The 27,056-nt window shown below is 38.1% G+C and overlaps 1 protein-coding gene across 1 annotated transcript in view; it reads right to left on the minus strand.

Annotated features, from left to right (window-relative positions):
- The window catches only part of Mtr4 (exosome RNA helicase Mtr4), a 212,863-nt gene extending 186,009 nt beyond the window's left edge, over positions 1–26,854 (minus strand). Inside the window, exons 1-3 of the mRNA XM_067145842.2 lie at positions 26,683–26,854; positions 26,352–26,459; positions 25,968–26,210 (exon numbers count right to left, since the gene is read on the minus strand). Of these exons, the coding sequence (XP_067001943.1) occupies positions 25,968–26,210; positions 26,352–26,459; positions 26,683–26,807 (476 nt within the window). The 5' untranslated portion in view covers positions 26,808–26,854. The remainder of the gene's footprint in view (positions 1–25,967; positions 26,211–26,351; positions 26,460–26,682) is intronic.
- Between the last annotated feature and the right edge of the window lie 202 nt (positions 26,855–27,056).

The raw sequence follows: 27,056 nt of genomic DNA on the forward strand, positions 1-27,056 counted from the left end.
TCTTATGAACAACCTGGAAAACATCCACATCGTTCTTGATAAATTGGAAAACGGTGAAGAGAATCTCAACGAAAACAACGAGCATAAAAACATCTTATATGAGAATATTAGCAAATACTTAGAATGGGTAGACATGAAACAGACTAGACGAACAAGAGATATAATCAAACACGACATCGCAGAAGCACAGCCCAATCTCCCTCCTCCCTCACATGTTATTTTAGATGACGATGAAACTCTACTTCCCTTCTCTCCAGAGCTTTCCATGAACTGTCAAACTGTATCACATCGTTACTTCACCAGGTCGCGCTCAAAGACAGACCCTCTAGACAGCGCAGAATAAACATCTTTTCCAAACAAGAACGTACATGAATTTTCCGACAAAAGTAAGAATGCTTCTAGAGACAGATTGGTGGGTCCCTGACAAGCGTAAAGAAAGGATCTCTACTATCTGCTATTTTTGGTATTGTTTCATGTCATATTCGCATGCTTTTCTCATTATTAAACATGCAACCCTGTTAGGAAAGTGCTACCCAGAACCCTTATTATCACTAGCATACAAATCAAACTTAGTATTTTCTGAAATATCAATCACAACACCATAATACAAGTTAGAAATCTGTAATGGTTGGTACTAAATTGTGTTAAACTACCACATACTCAAATGCAAGGGCCACACAGTGAAGCTGGAGAATGAGGACTGGAAAAAGTGATGACACCAATATCTTTGCATTCCAAAAACCTCAATACTAATTACTGATTAGCATCGATTAATCAAAATCTAGTAAATCATACAACAGAGTAGGCTTAAAGTGTAAAACTCTATTGTTTCTCGAGTTCTAAATGGGTCAATTTTTAGTAATTTTTATAACATTCAAAAGCTGAGCAGATTAAAAATAAAAATCCGGAAGTGGTGAGTTTCTTCGAAACGCTACCAGAAAAGTGGGAAAAACCTCTAGTTCTGTAACCATTAAAGGGACTGTGTTGGAGCTTTCTTTATTCTCCAACCCAGAAAATATAGTCAAAAAATAAATTACTTTATATTTATCACACAGCCTACTAAGCATCCTGAAACAACAGTGGCTGATTTCAAGAAAGTTACTAAATGAGCTCCCTCTGTTATCACTTGGTAGTAGAAATGAGCACCATGAAGGCCACACCAAGTGATGTAACATCAGATATTTGTAACATACAATCACGTGACAGCGACATATTATTATTAAAGTAAACAGTGCACAAATGTGCATTAGGTTTTACAGTATTCCATTCACACAAAGCTTACATACGCATTGCACAGGCAATTCATGAAAACCATTTCACTTCTCCGTGTTGACGTATAACTAATATAATACAGTTTGAGGGATGTTCCACCATTCAACACAATCTAAAATGTTTGAAATTTAAACGAAAGGTTTTTCCCACTTTTCTGGTAGCGTTTCCAAGAAACTCACCACTTCAAGACTTTTATATTTAACCAACTCAGCTTTTGAATGATATAAAAATTACTAAAATTGACCCGTTTAGAACTCCAGAAATAATAGCGTTTTACACTTTAGGCCTATGCTGTTGTATGATTTACTAGATTTTGATTAATATATAAGTAATAATAATAACAACGTAAACGTTTCCACCTTTTCAATACTACAATATATTCACAAAATTACAAATTACACGGTACTAGTTTCGACCCATCTAGGGGTCATCATCAGCCGTATTGGAGCAAAGATCATTTGTGGTGAAATCCTAAGAAAATGTTATTCTAAAGAATAACAAGTGAAATGAGATGTTATGGTAATAGTTAATAATACAAGGAATATACATACTAAGAGGTTTTTAACAAAGAATAAAGTATAAATGGGGTGTTGTAAAAATTATAATCATGGAAATCAGTAAGTTCTTGTATTGAAATGAAATATGGCTTAGGAAGAGGGCTTAAGGTGGGGCTGAAGGGTGCGGGAGAAAGTGTAACTGTCTTGGGAAAGTACCTTTGATTAAATTTAGGATTGAGTTTAGGTTGGCTGCATTATTGTTTCTGAGGAAAGTGATAAATAGATCGAAGAGTATGTTGGGTTTCTCTGAGATTTCATTGAGATTGTGACTGGCATTAAAGTATTGGTAATTTCACCAATATTGAACAAGACATGGACATCCTCGTATTAGCAAACAAGGGCCCTTTACTCAACATAATGGAAAATTACTACATACACCTAGACCAATACTTTAATGCCAGTCACAATCTCAATGAAATCTCAGAGAAACCCAACATATTCTTCGATCTATTTATCACTTTCCTCAGAAACAATAATGCAGCCAACCTAAACTCAATCCTAAATTTAATCAAAGGTACTTTTCCAAGACAGTTACACTTTCTCCCGCACCCTTCAGCCCCACCTTAAGCCCTCTTCCTAAGCCATATTTCATTTCAATACAAGAACTTACTGATTTCCATGATTATAATTTTTACAACACCCCATTTATACTTTATTCTTTGTTAAAAACCTCTTAGTATGTATATTCCTTGTATTATTAACTATTACCATAACATCTCATTTCACTTGTTATTCTTTAAAATAACATTTTCTTAGGATTTCGCCACAAATGATCTTTGCTCCAATACGGCTGATGATGACCCCTAGATGGGTCGAAACTAGTACCGTGTAATTTGTAATTTTGTGAATATATTGTAGTATTGAAAAGGTGGAAACGTTTACATTGTTGTTATTATTACTTATATATTATTCTCAGTTCAATACGGACCAAAAACATGAAATTCATAACCATCAAAGATTTTGATTAATCGATGTTAATCAGTAATTAGTATTGAGGTTTTTGGAATGTAAAGATATTGGTGTCATCACTTTTTCCAGTCCTCATTCTCCAGCTTCACTGTGCAGCCCTTGCATTTTTTTAGTATGTGGTAGTTTAACACGTTTGATATTTAAAGATGTTTGAAATTTCAAACATTTTACATTGTGTTGAATGGTGGAATATCCCTCAAAATATATTACATTACTGATAGATATTCCCAAATGAGTTCCAGCCCATAAGTTATTAGGCCTTACTGGAAGGACTTTCGCGTAAAATAACACAAAGATAGCCTTGTGGGCTATATACTTCAAACAGCTGCCAAGGATCTCTCTCTTACATGGTTTTTAAAAGAGGCAGCTGTGGAAGGTGGAGTGTGATACCCAGATATCTAAATGAAGTTCAAAACCCACAGGTCCTCCCCTCCACATTGTAGTCTGTCTTTGGTTGAAATTCTTCCCCCTTTCTGAAATACCATCTGTAATGTTTTGTTTTTGTTGATTTCCAAGCTGTTATTTACAGCATAGGCCTCAAGTTAATTCAATACATTTTGTAACTCTTCTTTACTGTTTGATCCTATATCCTCGGCATATAGGGACATTACGACAGGTCGCGTGGGTGATCTTTGTGATATCTGCCAAGGCAATGTTGAATAAAATATGGCTTAAGGGGTCACCTTGTAGGACTCTGAGTTATTGATTCTGATGCTGTCTTGCCATCTTGAACTGTGACCCAACTGAAAGCAAGGATGTTGTTAATTGCTACAGTCAGTGAATTATCTGCTCCTATCATGTCCGCCAATTTCCTAGGGACCATTTCTCCGCTTAGGAGGTCAAACGCCTTTCTTAAGTCCATGAAGATTGCATAGAATTTTCCCTCCCTCCTTTTCTATTGGGTCCGTCTTGATTGTACTATCTTCCCTAAGAGGAAGAGCAATTCTGAGGTTTTGCATGTTCAGATTCTTTGAGAAATATTGTTCCCAGGAGGTTATAGGAAGTTCTGAAGTAAAACATGTCCTTTGTTTCTTGAGCGCAATGAATGGGTCCTTTAGTGCTTTTTGATCTTGGGTTTGAGCCAGGTCTTCAATATAGTTTTCTTTTGTTGAAGTAGCTTCTTGCATGCTTTCCTCTTTATTGCATAATTTTTCTGGATGCGGTTGTTTTTGAATACTGTACCTTATGTAGCAGATCCAAGGACTCTTTTCTGATTTTGTAACACTCATTATCGAACCAAATCTTGGCAGCGCTTGGTGGTTTCCGAATTTGTGATTCCCTGATGGTGTTCAATGCTGTATTTAGCACTGTATCCAATAGGCTTTCCTCAAACATTTGTGATATGTTTCCCAGCTCATCCTTCCCTCTCTCAAAAGTTTCCAAGGAAACTTTCCTTATAGTGATCCATTCCGTTTTGTTTGTAGTCAGCTGTTTTGATTCAAAAGAAAGTCTCGATATAACATGTACGTGTTTCCTCAGAGCAGCAACTAAGTTTGAGTACAAGACCTCTTGGCTGTAATTTGTGAAGCAGTCGCCTTTCAAGAAAATTAGATCAATGGTGCTTTTCCATTAGGAGGTATATAAGTTGCACTGAAGAAAATGGAAACTGCAACACCCAGAAGGAGTGGTGCTACATTGCTCCAACTGAACATGCAGGACGAGTGTTCGGTTGTGCTTCGATGATTACATTTTCAGGTCCCTCTGACCGCAAGTTTGGACAACAATCAATACAGGATGTGCCCACCACAAGCTGCAATACATTGATGAATTCGTCGAGGCATGGAGTCAATAAGGCCCTTGGATTGCTTTCTGAAGTATTGTGGCCCATGCTTGCTGCACTGCACGGGTCTGTTGTTCCAGAGTTGTGGGTGGCTGAGGGCGGTTGGCCAGTTGTCGATCCATCATGTCCCACACATGCTCAATAGGACTGAGGTCCGGGGATCTGGCGGGCCATTCTAAGGTTGCGATGTCGTGGAGAGCTGCCCTGGAGATGCGTGCAGTGTGAACCTGGGCATTGTCCTGCTGAAACATCCCATTAGCAATGTTCGCCATCATAGGGACAACCACTGGATTGAGTATCCTATCAACATACTGTCAAGCAGTCATAGTGTCCTCAACAAGCACTAATTGTGATTTACCGGGCGAGTTGGCCGTGCGCGTAGAGGCACGCGGCTGTGAGCTTGCATCCGGGAGATAGCAGGTTCGAATCCCACTATCGGCAGCGCTGAAAATGGTTTTCCGTGGTTTCCCATTTTCATACTAGGTAAATGCTGTGGCTGTACCTTAATTAAGGCCACGGCCGCTTCCTTCCAACTCCTAATCCTTTCCTATCCCATCATCGCCATAAGACCTATCTGTGTCGGTGCGACGTAAAGCCCCTAGCAAAAAAAAAATGTGATTTCACATTAAAGCCAACAGCTCCCCAGACCATAATGCTTGGTGTTGGCCCTGTGTGCCTCTCGACAATAAGATCTGGGCGGCCCTTCTCCCTGGTACGTCGGCGCACACGATTCTGGCGATCACTGCGGGCAAGACAGAAGCGCGATTCATCACTAAAGATGACCCTATGCCATTCGTCGACCCACGTCGATCTTTCTCGACACCAGGCCAGCCTTACACGTCGCTGTTGTGGGGTCAATGGAACAACTTCTGCAGGGACACGGGCTCGTAAGCCAGCTGCACGCAGGCAATTACCAACGGTTTGTTGTGTAACGTGGGGTGCCACAGCTGCTCGAATTTGCGCTGCTGTTGCATGGGGTTCCATCCGGGCCATCTGAATGATGCGGCGATCCTCTCTCACAGTTGTCTGTCGCACTGGGCCTGTGCTAGGTCTACGAGTGTGAGTAACTTCATTTGACCACTGCTGCCATACACGTTGTACCGTAGATGCCTGTCGGCCAACACGTGCAGCGACAGTCATCACACAGCCCAATTATGCGAGCCCTCTCAAACGGCGACAGTTGTTGATAGCGTGCTCTTCTCTGTCGTCGAGGCATGTTTGACGAGGAACACTTCACTGCACAGACTGCAAGTCGACTATGCTACACCAGAGTCCATATACTGGAGTTGATTCCTCCGCGACCAATCACGTGGGGAGACCTGTAGCAACAATCCAATGGGTCTGTAACTTTGATCGTTTACATACTTACATGGCATCGTTCCATATCTTGAAAAGCAACACAAACGACCAAGGCCTTCATGGCGTTGCAATTTCCATTTTCTTAAGTGTATATTCTCAGCTATGTCAAGCAAAGTGAAGCCTTCGTCGAGTAAGAACTCGATCATGAGACTAGCCTTATGATCAGGTTTATTGATTCTACAATTGAAATCTCCACCTGGAATTACATTTCTGTCACCACTCACTGTTATAACCGCTTTTACTAGATGCTCAACTGCGATGTCTATTTTTATTAGCTGGGTTGATATAGAGTCCTATGATAGTTAATTTCTCTGTTCGAATGATTATCACATTCTCTCCTATAATTACTTCCTTTGTTATCCCTATGCTCTTTGAAAAAGATACTTACTCCACCTTCCGGTCTTCCTTTTTCTTTTGGGGTGGCTGAGGCATGTTTGCTGTGTAGGTGAGGTAAGCTTATATGATCAATTAAGTATGTTTCTGTGGCTATAATTATATCGAACTGTCGCCAGAAAATATCTGATATTTGCAGGATAAGTGACCTCAACCCTTCCACATTCCAAAGTATAATATCCAGATTCCTTGCCATAAACTTATTTTTTGACGTTCTGAAGTCCGGGTTATAAAGATACATCCGATCTGTACCTTCAAAAAATATATGGATGCATTATTGTTTCTTTGGGCCAGAAGTTTGGGTCTTTTAGAGTGCTGATGTAACTAAAGTCTACTCCTATTTTGAAGGCTTTGTTGGTTCCTTTGGTCCAGAGCATCTCACACTCAGTATCTCCTTCAATGCCGTTTGTTTGGAGGAATTTTATTATTGTCTCTGGTTCCTTTTTGCTATGCAGTCCACCCATACAAAACCCATGCTTTCCTAGGAGCTGCTTGTAGTTGAATTTTGGTGGTCTTTTTGGTAACAATCAGTACGTTCCTGTGTTGACGATTATATTTATTTTCCTGAACTTTTGATCTCCTTTCTCTTTGATAAGTAGTCTAGGATCCTGCATCATCATGAGTATCATATATCCTGCTGTCTTCATTGTCTGATGCTGAATTTGGAGCTAAGTTGTTTCTCTTTTCTCTCTCTCTCTTTTTTTTTTTTTTTTTCGATATAATTTGTACTGCTTTCTTCTAGAATTTCTCGCTGCTGGTCTACTGAGGATTGTTGGGGACTCACAATGACGGGTGGAGTTGGGGCTGGTCGCTTTCCAGTAATTACATCTTGCCTTGTAATTTGAGGTGTGGGTCCCTCTATAATTACATTTTCTAGGCACTCCGCTTACTAGATCTTTTTCTAACATGACTCTGATTTCTTGTCTTATTCTTTCCTTGAGTTCATTTTCCATGAAATCTAAGATTTTCTGTATTTTTTCTGCCTTAGATTATAGACATTTTTCATTTGATGTCATCTTCTTCAATAGCTGAGATTTGCAATCACTACAAAGCCATGTAACATACATACATACATACATACATACATATCCCACGTCGTTCCATCTTAAGCGATGGGTTGGCAAACGAGGCTTCTCCACCAGTTGCGGTCTCTGAACTTCTCTCCTTCTTCAATGTTTTCCAAAGTATGTCCTCTCTGTTGAATGTCAATCTTCACCATGTCCTTGTACCAGAGTCTTGGTCGCCCTCTTGGTCTTTTGTCTTCAAGTTTTAGATCGTAATTTTTTTTTTTTGTAATCTGTTATCACCCATGCGTCGCATATGTCCATACCATCTCAGTCGCTGCACTGTTATTTTGTCCTGCAGTCTTACAACTTGAGCCTGCTTGCGGATTTCCTCATTACGGACTCTGTCCCTCCGTGTTTTGCCGATCATGCTACGGACAAATTTCATTTCTGCTGCCTGGATTCTACTAACATCTTTGTTTCTCATGGTCCATGTTTCGCAACCATAGGTCAGGATTGGTACGAAATAAGTTTCATATATGACTCTCTTACATTTTGTTGGTATTTTCTTGTTCCATATTATGTCTTTAACTATTTTGTAAAAGTTGCTACCTGCCTGAATTCTGTGGGAAATTTCCTTATCTATAGAACCAGTATCAGAGATAACACTTCCAAGATATTTGAATTGATGGTTCATCTGTAGCTGTTTCCCCTCCATTTCAATGTGTCCCATTGGTTGCCTGTATTTCTTCATGACCATAACCTCACTTTACTCTTGGCTGAAGATGAGTCCATAATCTTTAGCAGATTCTGCCCAGGAGTTTGTCCTTGAAGATCTTCTTTAGAGTCTCCCCACAAGCATATATCATCCGCGAACAATATAACTTTCATTTTCTTACCTCCAATGGTTTGGTGAACTTTTCTCTAAATCTCGTTCATCACAGTGATGAAAAGAAGAGGAGACAGAACACCACCCTGTCTTAACCCAGATTTTATATCAAAGGTTTCAGTCATTCCTACAGGTGTTTTGACTTTACTTCGGGTATCTTCATACAAATTCTTGATCTGGTGTATCATGTCATCCTGTATTCCAATTTTCTTCAGTGCTTCCCACACCTTTTCTCTATTCACTGCATCAAATGCTTTCTTGATATCCAGAAAGGCTAACCACAAATCTCGGTTGTGTTCATAGTATTTTTCCATTAACTGACGGACTGTAAAGATTAAATCAGTTGTTGATCTCCCCTTCCTGAATCCATACTGTTCTTCGAAGAGGTTCTCTTCAATAAGGGATCTGATTTTACGCTCTATAATTCTTTCATAAAGTTTACCAACTTGAGATGTTAAAAGTGATGCCTCTACAGTTGGAACATTTCTTTCTGTCTCCTTTCTTGAAGATTGGATTTATGATGCCTGTTTTCCAATCGACTGGTATGTCCCCTTCTTTCCAGATCTTACGAAAGAGTCTATAGATCCAATGTTTTCCAGAAATACCCATTGCCTTGATCATTTCTCCATTAATTTCATCAGCCCCTGCTCATTTTCCAGTTTTGATGTATTTCCAGGCATATTCTACATCATTCCATGTTAATTCTAACCTGTTGTCAGAGGCAGACTTGCAGGAGATAGTACCAGTACTGTCTTTTTGTGTAGGCTGCATGCAATTCACATTTAGTAATTCATCAAAGTAAGTCCTCCAAGTCTCCTTGATCTTCTCATCTTCAGTGATCAGATTTTCATTATCATCTCTTAGGTATTTGGAGTGTTCTTTATCTCTTTTTCTATTTTTCATCATTCCATATAACATTTTCTTATTACCATTAACATCCTCTTTCAATTCATCACTCCACTTGTTCAACCACTTCTCTCGTTCTTCTGTAACAACTTTGTTTGCTTGTTTTTTAGCAACCCTGTATAGTTCCTTATTATGATCAGTCCATGTAAATTTACAATTTTTCCACTTAATTATTCCAAATTCTCCTACAGTTAATCCCAGCACTCCGAGTGTTGCCATCTTCTACAACCTTCACATTCAACGGCATTCTCATTGCTTCCAACCTGTTTGTGGCAAATCTCGCATTTATCATCTCTTTGGACCATTTGATTTCCATATCCACTGATGACCTCTTTGCTACCCATCATAACATGTGAGTGTAGGTACTGTATAAGCTAATTACTCTTTGATGCCTTTTTTAATGTAAAGATTTTGCAGGAAGCCTCCCTATTTCAAAGATCTAGATAGCTACTAGATGTTCAGTACGGTATCAGTTTCCTCTAGAGGACATGTAACTGGGGCAATGATTAATTTTTTTTGCTAGTTGATTTACGTCGCACCAACACAGATAGGTCTTACGGCGACGATGGGACACGAAAGGCCTAGGAATGGGAAGGAAGTGGCTGTGGCCTTAATTAAGGTAGGCCTACAGCCCAAGCATTTGCCTGGTGTGAAAATGGGAAACCATGGAAAACCATCTTCAGGGCTGCTGACAGTTACTTTTACTAGCAGAAGTTTTCTATAATGAAAACTGGTTGGCAAACATGTACACAGTCATCTCAATCAATCTGATTCAGCATGTAATAAGCACTCATAATAGCAATACTGTACATGTACGATCTAATAATGCAAAACTTAGATGTATTTCCCCTTCTTTCTGATTCATAGTATGCAGACATGGTCTTAAATTTCACGTTAATCGTTGTCGTAAGTAAAATTATACAAATACACCGCAATTACCAAACAGATAACTTTTCACTGATCCAGAACAAAAGTGTAAATAAAAATAATCATATAAATGAAAACATGCAGCACACTTTGGAACCTATAATTCTGGCATTGAAGTTCTTCACTGATGGTGCGATATCCATTCGTCCTTGCTGCAACCGTTGCAGATTTTTTTGCTAGACTGTAAACAAAACAAAAACTCCCACTTAAAACATCCATATGCTATTTTTCTCTTCAGGGATGCTGGACATGTACAGCAAAATTGCCGTCTCCTGAGTTTTTCTTCTGTATCTCGGCGCAGAGTCTAGCGTGCAAAATGTTGCTTATTCCTGCTCGTATCTCTCTGGGAACTTACTCATTTATCATTCTTCTTTGATATGTAATTTCACCTGATAAAATGCCAAACCCTTCAAGAATTCCATTTTTTCCCGGACTTCCATGGCACAACTTGAACACGAAAGTGTTAAAAACTGCGACCTCCAATAGCCAAAAGGATATAGCCATATCACTACATGTTTCGTTAGTAGTACCCTAATGTACTCCTCAAACTGGGGATTTGTAGTTCTTAATAACTGCAACAGATTAGTCACTTGAGATGTTTTACTTACACTGACCACGCAATATGCATTGACAAAAATAAAAAATACTCTCGTAACTGCTGACGTGAAGTCCGCTTGAGAATTTTAATTGAACGTAGCGAGCTAACCCTGATCCAGGGCGTGAAGTGTCTTGACACAGATAAGAATATAAACTACAGCTCCCTGCAAGATTTTTAATTAAAGAAGTCCAGATATGTTTTATGTTTATTGGGAGTCTATGAGATCTCATGTCACTGGTAAAAGGATATAATAACATTTTTAAAAAGCAATGAAAAATCAGTATTTATTATTCAGCAGGCTTATATTAAATGCATACTGGTACCTAAGATATTCATTATTTAGTACAAATGTAAGTATTAATGGTAAATACTCCATAATTTCAGATTGGGTGCTCACTAACTGTTGGTGGGACCCATGATTCAAAGCCTGATGAAAGCGAATCTTAACATTATAGCTGCACTGAAAGATCAATTTCAGCCTGATGAAAATCTGTTTGATTTGAGTTCTATTTTATTAGACGATTCATTTCCCGTATTGGAAGATATATATCTACCGTAGAGGCGTCATGCTCCGAGGAGATTGTAACTGAAACAGCTGGGACAGATAACATCATACAAGTGGAATTAGTGACTAAAGCCAGTGATAACGTGGAAGAAATGCACTGACCAAAATATTGTCGACTCCAGCAAACCCAAGCACGTTAAAACTACAATGAACAACTGTAAATATATTATAACCAGTTCATAATCACTTACTAATGTTTACGAAACTAATATACAACCTTGTACGAAACAGTATGGAGTAAGTAAAATTCCTTCAAGAATAATATTACTGTGTCCACCTATTCAATACAATTATATTTTGTAGTGATTAAATTCTACATGAATTATAAACACTAAATAAGAACATGTTTTGCCCCAAATGTCTAAGCATTTAGCTTCGTTGGTAATCTTTGAGTACAGTAGTTCTTGTAAATTTCATTTCTGTTGTGCTTAGTAGTGACATACGGTACGGTACCGGTATCGTAATTAGGATACGTCTGAAAGTAGTTTAAAAATTACTGTAGTGTACTGTACAGTAGTATACGAGTAATATCCTATTACAATTTAGTGTGCTTATTTTATTATTGTAAAATATTTGTGTAGTACTGGTGTAGTAGAGGTATCTGTAGAAACTCTTACTAAAATATTGTTGAAATTAGGATAGGCTTAATTGCAGTTTGGAACTGTGTAGTTCTTGTGTATTACTTTCAATATTCAGTAATTAACAGCAGTTTTTATCCTGTTAGGGGTTGTAGGATAAAAAAAATAGAGCACGACTAAGTAGTATTGTAGTGTAGTCGTATATTAATTACCTTATTGTTGTGTACTATCCCAGACAATATATCCCTCCGTTCATTTATTTTTTTGCAAATAAGTTACTTCATTTTTTTAATTTATAATTTTTCCCCCGTAAAGAATGGCTAAGGAGCGTGAGTGTACTTATTGTGGGTGTGGTGAGACATTGAGGGGTATGAGGGAGGAGTTAGAAAGTTTGAGGGAGATAATTAGGATTCTCACAGAAGACAGGAAGGAAGATAGGACTCCCTCAAACAATGTACAGGTTACAGTAGGTGTACAAGAGGGAGGGGAAGGAAAGGGAGGAGTTGTAGAAGACAGGTGGTCTAATGTTCTAAGGGGAAGGAGATTGCAGGCCAAGGGCTCTATTCAGGATCAGAATTCAGGACAGGTGTCTGTGCGAAATCGGTACGAGTCACTCCAGGTAGAACAACAGAGGGAAGATGAGGGACAGGGAACTGTTGCTGAGATGCATGGAAGTAGGAGGAAGGGAAAAGGTAGGAAAGGGAAATGTAGAGTAGAGGATAGGAAAAGACAGGTGGAACAGGGTCATGGGAAGGAGAAAAGGGAGGAGGAAGTAGCTTGTTTGTTTTACGTCGCACCGACACAGATAGGTCTTTTGGCAGGAAGTAGCTTCTGCAGCTATCAGGAAAGATAGGGCTGACCAGGAGGGGAGGGGATCAAATGAGGTGGGTAGGGTTGAGGCTCTGGTCATGGGGGATTCCATCGTTAGACACGTGGGGAAAGTGTGTGGAGGAAAGGGAACCAGGGTAGAATGTTATCCAGGAATTAGGTTGAGGCAGATGTTGAGGAAAGTAGAAGAGAGGGAGGAGGGGAAGGAGAAGGTGGTAGTGTTTCACGTTGGTACCAACAACGTAAGGCAAGCTGATATAAGTACCAACATAGTTGGAGATGTGTGGGATCTGGTAAATGCAGCACGGGTGAAGTTTAAGAAAGCGAAGATTGTTATTAGTGGAATACTGTGTAGGAGGGATACTGACTGGAGGGTGATTGGGGATTTAAATGAGACTATGGAGTGGGTATGTCGGAAACTGGGAGTGAAATTTCTAGATCCTAATGGGTGGGTAGGAGATAGGGATCTGCGCTCGGATGGCCTTCATTTAAACCGCAGTGGTACGTATAAGTTAGGAAATTTGTTTGGAAGGGTAATAGGGAGGTACATTCAGGGAAACGGGATGGCCTAGGGAGCGGTGATAAGGGAACAGGGAACTGGAAATCAAGTAGGGATGACATAGAATTGTTAGTGCTGACCTGTAGAAGTATTGTAAAGAAAGGAATAGAATTAAGTAATTTAATAGATATATATTTACCAGATATTGTAATAGGAGTTGAATCATGGCTGAGAAATGATATAATGGATGCAGAAATTTTCTCACAGCACTGGAGTGTGTATCGTAGAGATAGGATAGGAAAGGTGGGAGGGGGAGTTTTCATTCTGGTGAAAGAAGAATTTGTAAGCTACGAAAAAGTTAAAGATGAGACACATGAAATTCTAGGTGTAAGGCTCATTTCTAAAGATAATAGGCAACTTGATATATTTGGAGTGTACAGATCGGGAAAGGATAGCACTGATGCGGATTCGGAATTATTTGATAGGATAGTCAGCTATGTGGGAAACGACATGGAAAGAAATGTGATTGTAGCGGGAGATCTGAATTTGCCAGATGTCAATTGGGAAGGAAATGCGAACGACAGGAAGCATGACCAACAAATGGCAAATAAGTTAATATGGGAAGGACAGCTGATTCAGAAAGTGATGGAACCAACCAGAGGGAAAAATATCCTGGATGTGGTGCTGATAAAACCAGATGAGCTCTATAGGGAAACTGAAGTAATAGATGGTATTAGTGATCATGAAGCTGTTTTTGTGGTAGTTAAAAATAAATGCGATAGAAAGGAAGGTCTTAAAAGTAGGACTGTTAGGCAGTACCATATGGCTGATAAAGCAGGTATGAGGTAGTTTCTAAAAAGTAACTATGATCGGTGGAAAACGGTAAATAAAAATGTAAACAGACTCTGGGATGGGTTTAAAGAAATTGTTGAGGAATGCGAAAACAGGTTTGTACCTTGAAGGGTAGTAAGGAATGGTAAAGACCCACCTTATTATAATAGAGAAATAAAGAGACTAAGAAGGAGGTGCAGACTGGAAAGAAATAGAGTTAGAAATGGCTGTGGAAGTAAGGAGATATTGAAGGAACTTACTAGAAAATTGAATCTAGCAAAGAAGACAGCTAAGGATAACATCATGGCAAGCATAATTGGCAGTCATACAAATTTTAGTGAAAAATGGAAGGGTATGTATAGGTATTTTAAGGCAGAAACAGGTTCCAAGAAGGACATTCCAGGAATAATTAATGAAAAAGGGGAATGTGTATGTGAGGATCTTCAAAAGGCAGAAGTATTCAGTCAGCAGTATGTAAAGATTGTTGGTTACAAGGATAATGTCGAGATAGAGGAAGAGACTAAGGCCAAAGAAGTAATAAAATTTACATATGATAACAATGACATTTACAATAAGATACAAAAGTTGAAAACTAGAAAAGCGGCTGGAATTGATCAGATTTCTGGGGATATACTAAAGACAATGGGTTGGAATGTAGTACCATATCTGAAGTACTTATTTGATTATTGTTTGGTCGAAGGAGCTATACCAGATGAATGGAGAGTTGCTATAGTAGCCCCTGTGTATAAAGGAAAGGGTGATAGACATAAAGCTGAAAATTACAGGCCAGTAAGTTTGACATGCATTGTATGTAAGCTTGGGGAAGGCATTCTTTCTGATTATATTAGACATGTTTGTGAAATTAATAACTGGTTCAATAGAAGGCAATTCGGTTTTAGGAAAGGTTATTCCACTGAAGCTCAACTTGTAGGATTCCAGCAAGATATAGCAGATATCTTGGATTCTGGAGGTCAAATGGACTGTATCGCGATTGACATGTCTAAAGCATTTGATAGGGTGGATCATGGGAGACTACTGGCAAAAATGAGTGCAATTGGACTAGACAAAAGAGTGACTGAATGGGTTGCTATATTTCTAGAAAATAAATCTCAGAGTGTTAGAGTAGGTGAAGCTTTGTCTGACCCTGTAATAGTTGAGAGGGGAGTTCCTCAGGGCAGTGTTATCGGACCTTTATGTTTTCTTATATATATAAATGATATGAGTAAAGGAGTGGAATCGGAGGTAAGGCTTTTTGCGGATGATGTTATTCTCTATAGAGTGATAAATAAGTTACAAGATTGTGAGCAACTGCAACGTGACCTCGAAAATGTTGTGAGATGGACAGCAGGCAATGGTATGTTGATAAACGGGGCTAAAAGTCAGGTTGTGAGTTTCACAAATAGGAAAAGTCCTCTCAGTTTTAATTACTGCGTTGATGGGGTGAAAGTTCCTTTTGGGGATCATTGTAAGTATCTAGGTGTTAATATAAGGAAAGATCTTCACTGGGGTAATCACATAAATGGGATTGTAAATAAAGGGTACCGATCTCTGCACATGGTTATGAGGGTGTTTAGGGGTTGTAGTAAGGATGTAAAGGAGAGTGCATATAAGTCTCTGGTAAGACCCCAACTAGAGTATGGTTCCAGTGTATGGGACCCTCACCAGGATTACCTGATTCAAGAACTGGAAAAAATCCAAAGAAAAGCAGCTCGATTTGTTCTGGGTGATTTCCAACAAAAGAGTAGCGTTACAAAAATGTTGCAATGTTTGGGTTGGGAAGAATTGAGAGAAAGAAGAAGATCTGCTCGACTAAGTGGTATGTTAGGCATAGATATCAAGGATAATTTAATAAAAAACCGCCTATTCAATACTTTCCACTTTAATGTGGTTATTATCTACATGATTTTATGTAGACTTATTTGGTCAGGTACATGTTTCACCCATTATTTTGGGAATCTTCAGCCTGTAAACAACCTTTAGGTCAAGGTTTGGGACCTTTTTAACCAATATAAACATACCAGTATATACACTATATACAACATATACATTATATACAATATATACAAACATAAGTTAATACAGCAAAGTTTTTTGGTCCTAATCTATCTAATATGAAAAATGTCCAAAACTAAAATGGATCTTCTTTTCGGTGAAGAGGATTGCATATCGGGGTTTATGTGACCCCTATATCATATTAAGTTCTTGACGTACCGTGTCTGGTGACAGGATGTGTCGTCAACAATAAGTGGAGATTTGAACTGATTGTTGCTTGTAGGTTGGTCAAGATTGAAAATATAAATTTAAATTAAATGTGTTTTAACTTGGCAGTTCTATTCTGGTTAACTTAAAATGTTCAAAAATAAAAATAAAATGAAACGGATCTTCTTTTTTAATCATAAGTCTTGAGAAAGGGTGATATTAAAACTGGAGCTTGTTTGACCCACGATTTTCATTTTCATGTTCTTGACGTAACTAATATTTAAATGTGTTGTCATGCACAAGTGGAGATTTAAAAGCCGATTGTTGTAGGTAGACTGGTCAAAAACGTTGTGAATGAAACTGTTAGCGTCTTGACTTTGGGTCTCATGCAACGTCAAGGAATTGACAAGAGTACAATATTTAGCTGTTTCATAGCTTTAGGCTGCTGCTTAATTGGGAAGAAACATCCTAGACACTTGATACAGTCTTGTGTGAAAATTGTTCCCGTTGATGTGTTGCTTGGTCTTTGGGAGGGATCTTAAGAATATCTGTAATGAAGTAGAAAAATAATTTTGAATTAAAAATTTAGAGCACGCGTTGTGATAAAATGTATTAAATTAACACCTCTTAACTGTAAAATGACTTACTTGTTCAGTTAATACTAGATGGACCTGTCTGTTCCGGCAGCGCCTGTCTTATCACCATTTCTACTCCTGGTGTTGTACTGGTGCGGTAATGGAGGGGCGGGGCATGGAGGGAGAGTGGGGGTAGGCTGGTCTATGGGCGTGTGTGCTGTTGCTGGAGGGGAGTTTCTAGAAGCAATATGGGCGGGTTTAACTTTTGGCATGATGGATGAAGCATTTGAGTGTGGAGATTTAAATAATTGAGGGATTTTGTTTTGATCTGAATTCACGATATTAATTAATCTAGGTGTTAATTCGTACAAAGGATTTTTAATTTCATTGACGTCGTTGAGATTTTTATTTTTATTGTAGGTTTGGTCTAAAAAGATGTGTAGGTTTTCCAGTTCATTCATTAATTTCCCTTTACCTATGCTTCTAATGATGGTAAGATCTTTCTCTATGGATGTAAAGTGATGGCCCGTTTCTCTCATATGTTGGCTCATCGCTGAGTACTTATTGTGTTTTTGAGCGTTATAATGTTCCAGATATCTCGTGTTAAAGCTGCGGCCAGTCTGTCCGATATAAGAAAAATCACATTGTGTACATGTTAGTTTATATATGCCGGACCTTGAATAATGGTTGCTATTGTGATTGACCTTGTTGTGGTTAAAAAATATGTTTCGATTGGTGTTAACTGTCCTGAAGGCTATATTGATATTGTGCTTCTTTAAAGTATTTGCGATCTGATGGACGGCTGGGCGAAACTAGTTTTTTTTAGGTTTTCCTGGGATGAGGTTAGTGGACAATTTAATTCTGATTTTATTAATCAAACGGTTGACCATATCTATTTTAAACCCGTTGAGTTGAGCAAGATTCCTTATGTACTTCAGTTCAATTTTTAAATTGTTGGGAGAAAGAGGAATTTTTAAAGCTCTATAAATTAAATTATAGAAAGAGGCTTGTTTTGGGGACTTGGGGTGTAGGGATGAATTCATAATAGTGAAGGGAGAGTGTGTAGGTTTCCTGTATATTCGAAAATCGAAGGTATTATGTCCGCGTGTAATAGTTAAGTCCAAAAAGTTTAATGAGTTCCTAACCTCATCCTCTTTAGTAAACTTAACATTGGGGTCAATTTTGTTTAGGGACTCCAAGATCTCGTCACTATTAGTGACATTTTTGTCGAAAATTATGAAGGTATAGTCTACAAATCTCAGCCATAAACATACGCCTTTTATTTGTGTTATAATTTTTGTGTGTTCTATTGTGTCCATATAAATGTCTGCTAAGATGCCAGAAAGAGGGTCGCCCATCGCTAAGCCTTTTTGTTGATAAAACTTTCCATTGAAAAAGTTGTTGCTTAAGACAAAATTTAATATCTTCATGAATTCTTCAATTTCCACCTTACTAAGGCCGCTGTGTTTATTGATATTATCACTGATAATTCTTACAGTTTCTTTGGTAGGGATGTTTGGGTACATATTTACGACGTCATAGGAGCACATTGAGTGATTGGGTCGCAGCTTAAACTTGTTTAAAATTTCGCAAAAAGTGAATGAATTTTTTAAAGGGTGTTTATTATTGAATACGTAATGTATTTTTAGAAAGCCGTGAATGAATTTTGATACTTTAAAAAACTAGTTTCGCCACATTTACATATAACAACCCAGCCGTCCATCAGATCGCAAATACTTTAAAGAAGCACAATATCAATATAGCCTTCAGGACAGTTAACACCAATCGAAACATATTTTTTAACCACAACAAGGTCAATCACAATAGCAACCATTATTCAAGGTCCGGCATATATAAACTAACATGTACACAATGTGATTTTTCTTATATCGGACAGACTGGCCGCAGCTTTAACACGAGATATCTGGAACATTATAACGCTCAAAAACACAATAAGTACTCAGCGATGAGCCAACATATGAGAGAAACGGGCCATCACTTTACATCCATAGAGAAAGATCTTACCATCATTAGAAGCATAGGTAAAGGGAAATTAATGAATGAACTGGAAAACTTACACATCTTTTTAGACCAAACCTACAATAAAAATAAAAATCTCAACGACGTCAATGAAATTAAAAATCCTTTGTACGAATTAACACCTAGATTAATTAATATCGTGAATTCAGATCAAAACAAAATCCCTCAATTATTTAAATCTCCACACTCAAATGCTTCATCCATCATGCCAAAAGTTAAACCCGCCCATATTGCTTCTAGAAACTCCCCTCCAGCAACAGCACACACGCCCATAGACCAGCCTACCCCCACTCTCCCTCCATGCCCCGCCCCTCCATTACCGCACCAGTACAACACCAGGAGTAGAAATGGTGATAAGACAGGCGCTGCCGGAACAGACAGGTCCATCTAGTATTAACTGAACAAGTAAGTCATTTTACAGTTAAGAGGTGTTAATTTAATACATTTTATCACAACGCGTGCTCTAAATTTTTAATTCAAAATTATTTTTCTACTTCATTACAGATATTCTTAAGATCCCTCCCAAAGACCAAGCAACACATCAACGGGAACAATTTTCACACAAGACTGTATCAAGTGTCTAGGATGTTTCTTCCCAATTAAGCAGCAGCCTAAAGCTATGAAACAGCTAAATATTGTACTCTTGTCAATTCCTTGACGTTGCATGAGACCCAAAGTCAAGACGCTAACAGTTTCATTCACAACGTTTTTGACCAGTCTACCTACAACAATCGGCTTTTAAATCTCCACTTGTGCATGACAACACATTTAAATATTAGTTACGTCAAGAACATGAAAATGAAAATCGTGGGTCAAACAAGCTCCAGTTTTAATATCACCCTTTCTCAAGACTTATGATTAAAAAAGAAGATCCGTTTCATTTTATTTTTATTTTTGAACATTTTAAGTTAACCAGAATAGAACTGCCAAGTTAAAACACATTTAATTTAAATTTATATTTTCAATCTTGACCAACCTACAAGCAACAATCAGTTCAAATCTCCACTTATTGTTGACGACACATCCTGTCACCAGACACGGTACGTCAAGAACTTAATATGATATAGGGGTCACATAAACCCCGATATGCAATCCTCTTCACCGAAAAGAAGATCCATTTTAGTTTTGGACATTTTTCATATTAGATAGATTAGGACCAAAAAACTTTACTGTATTAACTTATGTTTGTATATATTGTATATAATGTATATGTTGTATATAGTGTATATACTGGTATGTTTATATTGGTTAAAAAGGTCCCAAACCTTGACCTAAAGGTTGTTTACAGGCTGAAGATGCCCAAAATAATGGGTGAAACATGTACCTGACCAAATAAGTCTACATAAAATCATGTAGATAATAACCACATTAAAGTGGAAAGTATTGAATAGGTGGTCTTTTATTAAATTATCCTTGATATCTATGCCTAACGTCATCTTCAATACGGAACAATAATGAGAGTTGTTACTTGTAATAAGTGGTATGTTCCGAGCTGTCAGCGGAGAGATGGCGTGGGATGACATTAGTAGACGAATAGGTTTGAATGGCGTTTATAAAAGTAGGAAAGATCACGATATGAAGATAAAGTTGGAATTCAAGAGGACAAACTGGGGCAAATATTCATTTATAGGAAGGGGAGTTAGGGATTGGAATAACTTACCAAGGGAGATGTTCAATAAATTTCCAATTTCTTGGAAATCATTTCGGAAAAGGCTAGGAAAGCAACAGATAGGGAATCTGCCACCTGGGCGACTGCCCTAAATGCAGATCAGTATTGATTGATTGATTGATTGGCGTCTTCAGCCTAATACTAATCTTAAGGTCTTAAATCTATTAAACATTGGAACTTAATATTAATTATAATGGTCTTGTGCTAAAAATATTTTTACAAAAGTCGATATTTACATAGTTTACATCCATTATGGAGGAAATGCTGTGATTTCAGCTAGTCCATTAGCTGAGAGGTGCAGCCCCACCAATCGTCTTACTTCCTTCAGGCTAGCAACCCGTCGGAAGGACATTTGATTGCTTTCAAGTCTTGCAAAAAGTAAAATGCAAGACCGTAACCGGTCACATGGCCCAATACTTGGAAGGAAGATGATGACAATATGTACATTAAATGCCAAATTTGTGAACAAGGAAGCAATTAAACTATTTTATTTTACAATGACTAGATAACGTCCAAAGAGCAACATGGATTTCTCCTACTGGATGGATGAAAGTTTATGGAAATGAGTTCAAATTGACTAGATCACATCGTGAATTGGGGTTTCACCAACTATATGGATGAAGATTAGGTTGAAAGTTTTACAGTTGGTTTGTTCAAAGGAGGCTATGGACACCTATGTCGTGAGTATATGGTTACAAAACCGGAACCTTGGTATAAAGCTGATCATGTTGGGTTTGAATATTCCCTTAGAAAGGAGCATGGTAATATTTTATAGGTTAAATCATGTATGTTGGAAACATATTGTTGATATCATTCATTACTGCTCATCTGATAATTTTTTTTGGAATATTGTGCCATTCTTGTCGATTAACGTTTTCGTTGGTGCATTGTTAAACCTTGGGAGTAATTATGAGTTGTCTGTAAATGAATAAGAGAAAAAAAGGAATTTAGAATGATGAATGTAGAGCCCAATATAATAAACGTAAAGTGAAAGTTTACCCTATAAAAGTGCATGAACTTACTTGTCCTGTCAGATATTAGCTGGAACCATCTGTTCCTGTTGTAGTCAAACGACCAACCTTGCTACTTTTCGTGAAGTATTGATGCGGTAACGGAGGGGTGGAGTGTAGAGGGGAAGGGGGAATGAGTTTCAACTCAATCCAACTTGAGTAATGCTTCTCTGGCAACAGCGCAGACGCACAAGTTGAAACTCATACCCCCTTCCCCTCTACACTCCACCCCTCCGTTACCGCATCAATACTTCACAAGAAGTAGCAAGGTTGGTCTTTCGAATACAACCAGAACAGATGGTTCCAGCTAACATATGACACTGACAGTACAAGTAAGTTTGTCCACTTTTATAGGGTAAACTTTCACTTTACGTTTATTATATTGGGCTCTGCATTCACCATTCTAAATTCAATTTTTTTCTCTTATTCATTTACAGACAACTCATAATTACTCCCAAGGTTTAACAATGCACCACCAAGAACATTAATCGACAAGAATGGCACAATATATCAAAAAAATTTATCAGATGAGCAGTAATGAATGGTATCAACAATATGTTTCCAACATACATGATTTAACCTATAAAATATTACCATGTTCCTTTCTAAGGGAATATTCAAACCCAACATGATCGGCTTTATACCAAGGTTCCGGTTTTATAACCATATACTCATGACATAGGTGTCCATAGCCTCCTTTGAACAAACAAACTGTAAAACTTTCAACCTAATCTTCATCCATACAGTTGGTGAAACCCAAATTCACAATGTGATCTAGTCAATTTGAACTCATTTGCATAAACTTTCATCCATGCAGTAGGAGAAATCCATGTTGCTCTTTGGACATTATCTAGTCATTGTAAAATAAAATAGTTTAATTGCTTCCTTGTTCACAAATTCTGGCATTTAATGTACATATTGTAAACTATGTAAATATCAACTTTTGTAAAATTATTTTTAGCATAAGACCATTATAATTAGTATTAAGTTCCAAAGTTTAATAGATTTAAGACCTTAAGATTAGTATTAGGCTGAAGATGCCCCGAATTTGGGGCGAAACATGTTCCTAACTAGTGTTTATAGTTCAGGTACAATTTAATCACTATAAAATATAATTGTACTGAATAGGTGGACACAGTAATATTATTCTTGAAAGAATTTTACTTATTGTATCTTCAATACGGAACAAAATGAGATTGGTTACTTGTAACAGTATGGAGTGGCGCCTCATATCATTATTTGTTGGATTAAAACTTCAGAACAGCTCACGCATATCGCGAATATCTATGTGCGGTATGACTGTCCTATGTTTATTTCTCGCAGATGACTCGCAGACGACATGATCGAGCGAAGCACAATGCTACCACCCACTCTACTTAGGAACTAGACCACCAGTAAGCATAGGCCTCAAGGGGAGGGGACTGACTGTGCGTGATGTTTAATTATTCTTTTAGTTGCTATGGTAATCAATAAGTCTCTTTCTGGCAGCTGCTGATCTCCATTAAGGTACGTTCAATGTCGGTAAAAATGTTCCTTTTTTTCTGTCTCCTTCTTTATGTGGTGTATGAAATAATTTTTCAGCATTTCTTTCCCCTGGACCGGTATGTACTGTTACCTCTGAACCCTTTAAACATGTCATTATCTTGGTTAGTTAGGTCCGGCTAGTGACAAAATCATTGGTCTGGATTCATTAGGTCCGGCTAGTGACAAAACCATTGGTCTGTAAAGAAGCAAACATTAGAAGCCGCGTCTTGACAAAGCCATTGGTCTGTGAACAAGCAAACATTAGAAGCTGCTTATTACTATTAAATCATAAGTGGCGTAATCTAAGCTTTACAGCGTTCAGATCTGTAATTACACATGGCTAGTGACAAAGCGACTGGTCTGGGTAGGTTAGGTCCGGCTAGTGACAAAATCATTGGTCCGGATTTGTTAGGTCCGGCTAGTGACAAAACCAATGGTCTGTGAAGAAGCAAACATTAGCAGCGGCTTCCCAAAGCGGCTTTAGGCTTCTATTTCTTATTAATATTAAATCGTAAGTGGCTCAATCTATGCTTTACAGTGTTCCGATCCGTAATTACTGAATGGCTAGTGACAAAGCTATTGGTCTGGATAGGTTAGGTCCGGCTAGTGACAAAACCATTGGTCTCGATACGTTAAGCTGCGTTTACACTAAGCGCAATTTCCTCGCGAAATTATTTCGCGAGGGAATTGCGTCTAGTGTAGACGCTCCCTCATCCCTGAGTAATTGCGCAGTGAGGGCCCTCGCTGCGAGCCGGAGGTCAGTCGGTTTTTGCCAGCGCATCAAAGGGTTTCGCTCATCGAATTTCTCTCGGGGTAAACGTGGTCCCCGTAGTTGCGCGAGGGATGAATCAAGAACAGTGCTTGCAGCTCATCGAGCTCTACAGATTTTATGTGGAATCCGAAAAACAAAAACTATTTCAGTCGCAATAAAAGAGAAGATGCGTGGAAGGAAATTATTTCTCAACTAAACTTTCCTATCTCTACAGTGAAAGCGCAGATGAAAGCGCTACTGGGATGATATTGAAGTGAAGGATCGAAAGAAAATAAGAGCAGAGTCACTGGATCAGTTAAGCTATTCTATTGGTTTATAATGCAAAATTGCGTCATTTCGTTACTTTTTTGAACCTACCGGTACCTATTTTGAAGCATTCTTGGCTCATTGTGAAGAACTTTCACTAGTGGGCAGACAACACCACATTCAGAAGGTGCAAGCCCTGAACATTTGGATTCGTCATATTCAGATGGGCTATTGCGCTTGTGACTAATTTTACTTGGTTTGTGATTTATTTTTTCTTCCATCTCTTATTTTACATTTTCAGCTATTTTTTGTATTGATCCACAACAATTGATAAATATATCAAATGCTACTTTTTTAAACGGGTGCGGTTTGGATACGAAATATATTTCTAAATTGAATTAATATTGTGTGATTTTTAATTATTAGCATTCTTATTTGTTCATTTGACTTTTTAAAAATACATATATAATACCGAGTCGATTTACTGTTTTAAATGCGATTAATTATTATCCTTACCTTCACGTAATCCTGAAGTGTTTCAATCAACGCATCACAAACTTCTGGGACGATTTTTTATATTGTGCACTTTGATATTTTAAATAAATACTGCAAACTTGTGTACGAATCACCAGTTGCTAAGAAACGCAGTGTGACAGCCAACCTTTCTCTCACTGTTACTGCTTCTCTGAATGTTCTGTCTTGTTTTTCAACTTTTGGACTGATCAGTGAAACAAGTTGTTCAAAATCTTGGGTACTCATGCGGACGAAGTTCTTAATTGTATCATCAATGGGTTCATGTACCATTTCTCTCATACAGTAAGGCTGTTTCCATATTGGCTTCTTCCAAGGAATAATTGTTTGTTCCACCATCGTCGAGGGCGCCGATTTTTCTTCTTCCCTTTCTTGATAAAAAATGACATTGTTATGATGGAAAATGCGGCTGCAGCGCCTGGAGGGACAAAACAAGTTTCCATGTTGGTTGCAAAACAAGAACAGAAGCGTTCAGGCTTGTCGAAGGCGGCTCGCCCCACTCGCGCTATTTTTCGCTCTGAATTGCGCTCTGTTCTGGGTAGTGCGAAATTTCACTCGAAGCGAGTAAGTTTCACCCGAGCGACTTTCGCGAGGAAGTTTCGCTAGTGTAAACGCAGCTTTAGGTCTGGCTAGTGACTAAATCATTGGACTGTGAACAAGGAAACATTAGCAGCTTCTAAACCTCTATTTCTTATTAATCTTCAGTCATAAGTCGCGCAGCTTTACGCCTCTATCTCCTATTCATATTAAAGCATTAGTAGCGCAATCTATGCTTTTCAGTGTTCAGAATCGTAATTACTGCATCGCTAAGTCTCAACTATTTTAACATATATTATTCTTATGTCTTTGGTGTAATCATATATAATCGTAGCTGGCGGTGGCACGAATGGACTCTGCCATCGCCTGAAGATTTGCCCTTTGAAACGTCACTCCCATAATTCAAGACAGCCAGATATTGTTATTCATATTTATTTCATATGCTCATTCTTTTACACTGCCTCATTCTCTTAGGTCTTTTCATCGCGTAACATGGTCATAACTTCTGGCTGACTTGAATTATGGGAACGACATTTCATTGGTCTAACCTTCAACCAATGGCAGAGTCCATCTGCCCACCGTCAACCATGATTACTATGTTATAAACTTGCGTGAATACTACTGAAGTTTTACCGCCAGTAACTGTTGTTTCGGAAACTAATTTTGAACATATCACCATGTTAAGTCACTAATAACTACGCATCTACCGATAACTGTCATTCGAGAAAAAGAATACATCTAAGTTGGGTGGTGGATCCCAGGCAGCTTCTGGCAATGCTTTATTTAATTTTTATATGCTGTTACCGCTACCTAAACATGGGTACCAGAAGTCGAATCTCTTATTTCTTTCCAAAAGAAAAAAATTATTAAGTGCACTAAGAATGAATAAAACAAGATGGTAACACTTACTCAGCAACAACAGTCTTTCCAGCGGAAGTATGAGCTGATACAAGCACAGATTGATTGTTGTCTATGCACAAAATAGCCTCTTTCTGAAATGGATCCAAGACGAATTTGTACTCCTTGGCAGGCTTGGTGGACAACTGCTTCAGCGGGACATATTCTGCATCAGGTGGCACTGCTACTTCATGAGTACATGCCTCTAATGTCTCCACTGTATGTACTTTGATTCTAGTCTCCAATTCATCAAGACTGAAATGAAAATTCATTGAATATTAAACAAAATATCCTAAATATTATTAAAGAACCATTGAAACAGAGAAATCTGTTGAAGTTCAGAACTATCAGGGTTACTAGAAAACTTGCACTCATCTGTGAGCAAACGGTACATACTTGATATCATCCAAAAAGGTTTCTAATCTCTTCTTTTTCCCTGAAACCGTATCACCATTTTCATGCTCACGTTTTCCTTTGGGCGTAACAGGGGATTTCTTATCCAATCTAAAAGAAGAAAGGAAGAAACAAAAAAAAAACAATTATTTACGTTACCATAACCTCAACAAATCAAAGCGATATTCAGATGAACATCTCAAATAAAAATAACACATTGCTACCTAGTTTTTAACAGCATTAAATTACTCTGTAATTTCTTTCAATTACTTTCTACATACATACTCCAAATGAACAACTACAAAAATGCGGCACATAACATGTGAGGACTTACTCTGCGGATTCTGTTGCTTCAATAACTGCAGGTTCCTGCTTCGGTTGAATAAAAGGTGCTGGTTCAAGTTGCTGTTCAGCACTTTCTTCAAATACACTAAATAAATCATCACTAAAGTTTGCCATTTTGTATAAAAATACTTTCCAAAATTGTAGCTAACATAACCGCTCACCAGCTGGTTCTGAAAAACTTGAACAATTTAACAAAACATCATGGAGATTCAAGCAACTTTATCTGCAATACATTATGCAGTGAATAACTCTAAACATCGAATCCTCTAAATAGCGAAGTTATTAACAATACTTATTAATCAGTTGAATATAATTCATAATATATCTATCCTCCTCTGCGAACCATGTGACCTTGCCGGGGTG

The sequence above is a fragment of the Anabrus simplex genome, chromosome 4 (assembly GCF_040414725.1).
Source record: "Anabrus simplex isolate iqAnaSimp1 chromosome 4, ASM4041472v1, whole genome shotgun sequence".
Lineage (NCBI taxonomy): Eukaryota > Metazoa > Arthropoda > Insecta > Orthoptera > Tettigoniidae > Anabrus > Anabrus simplex.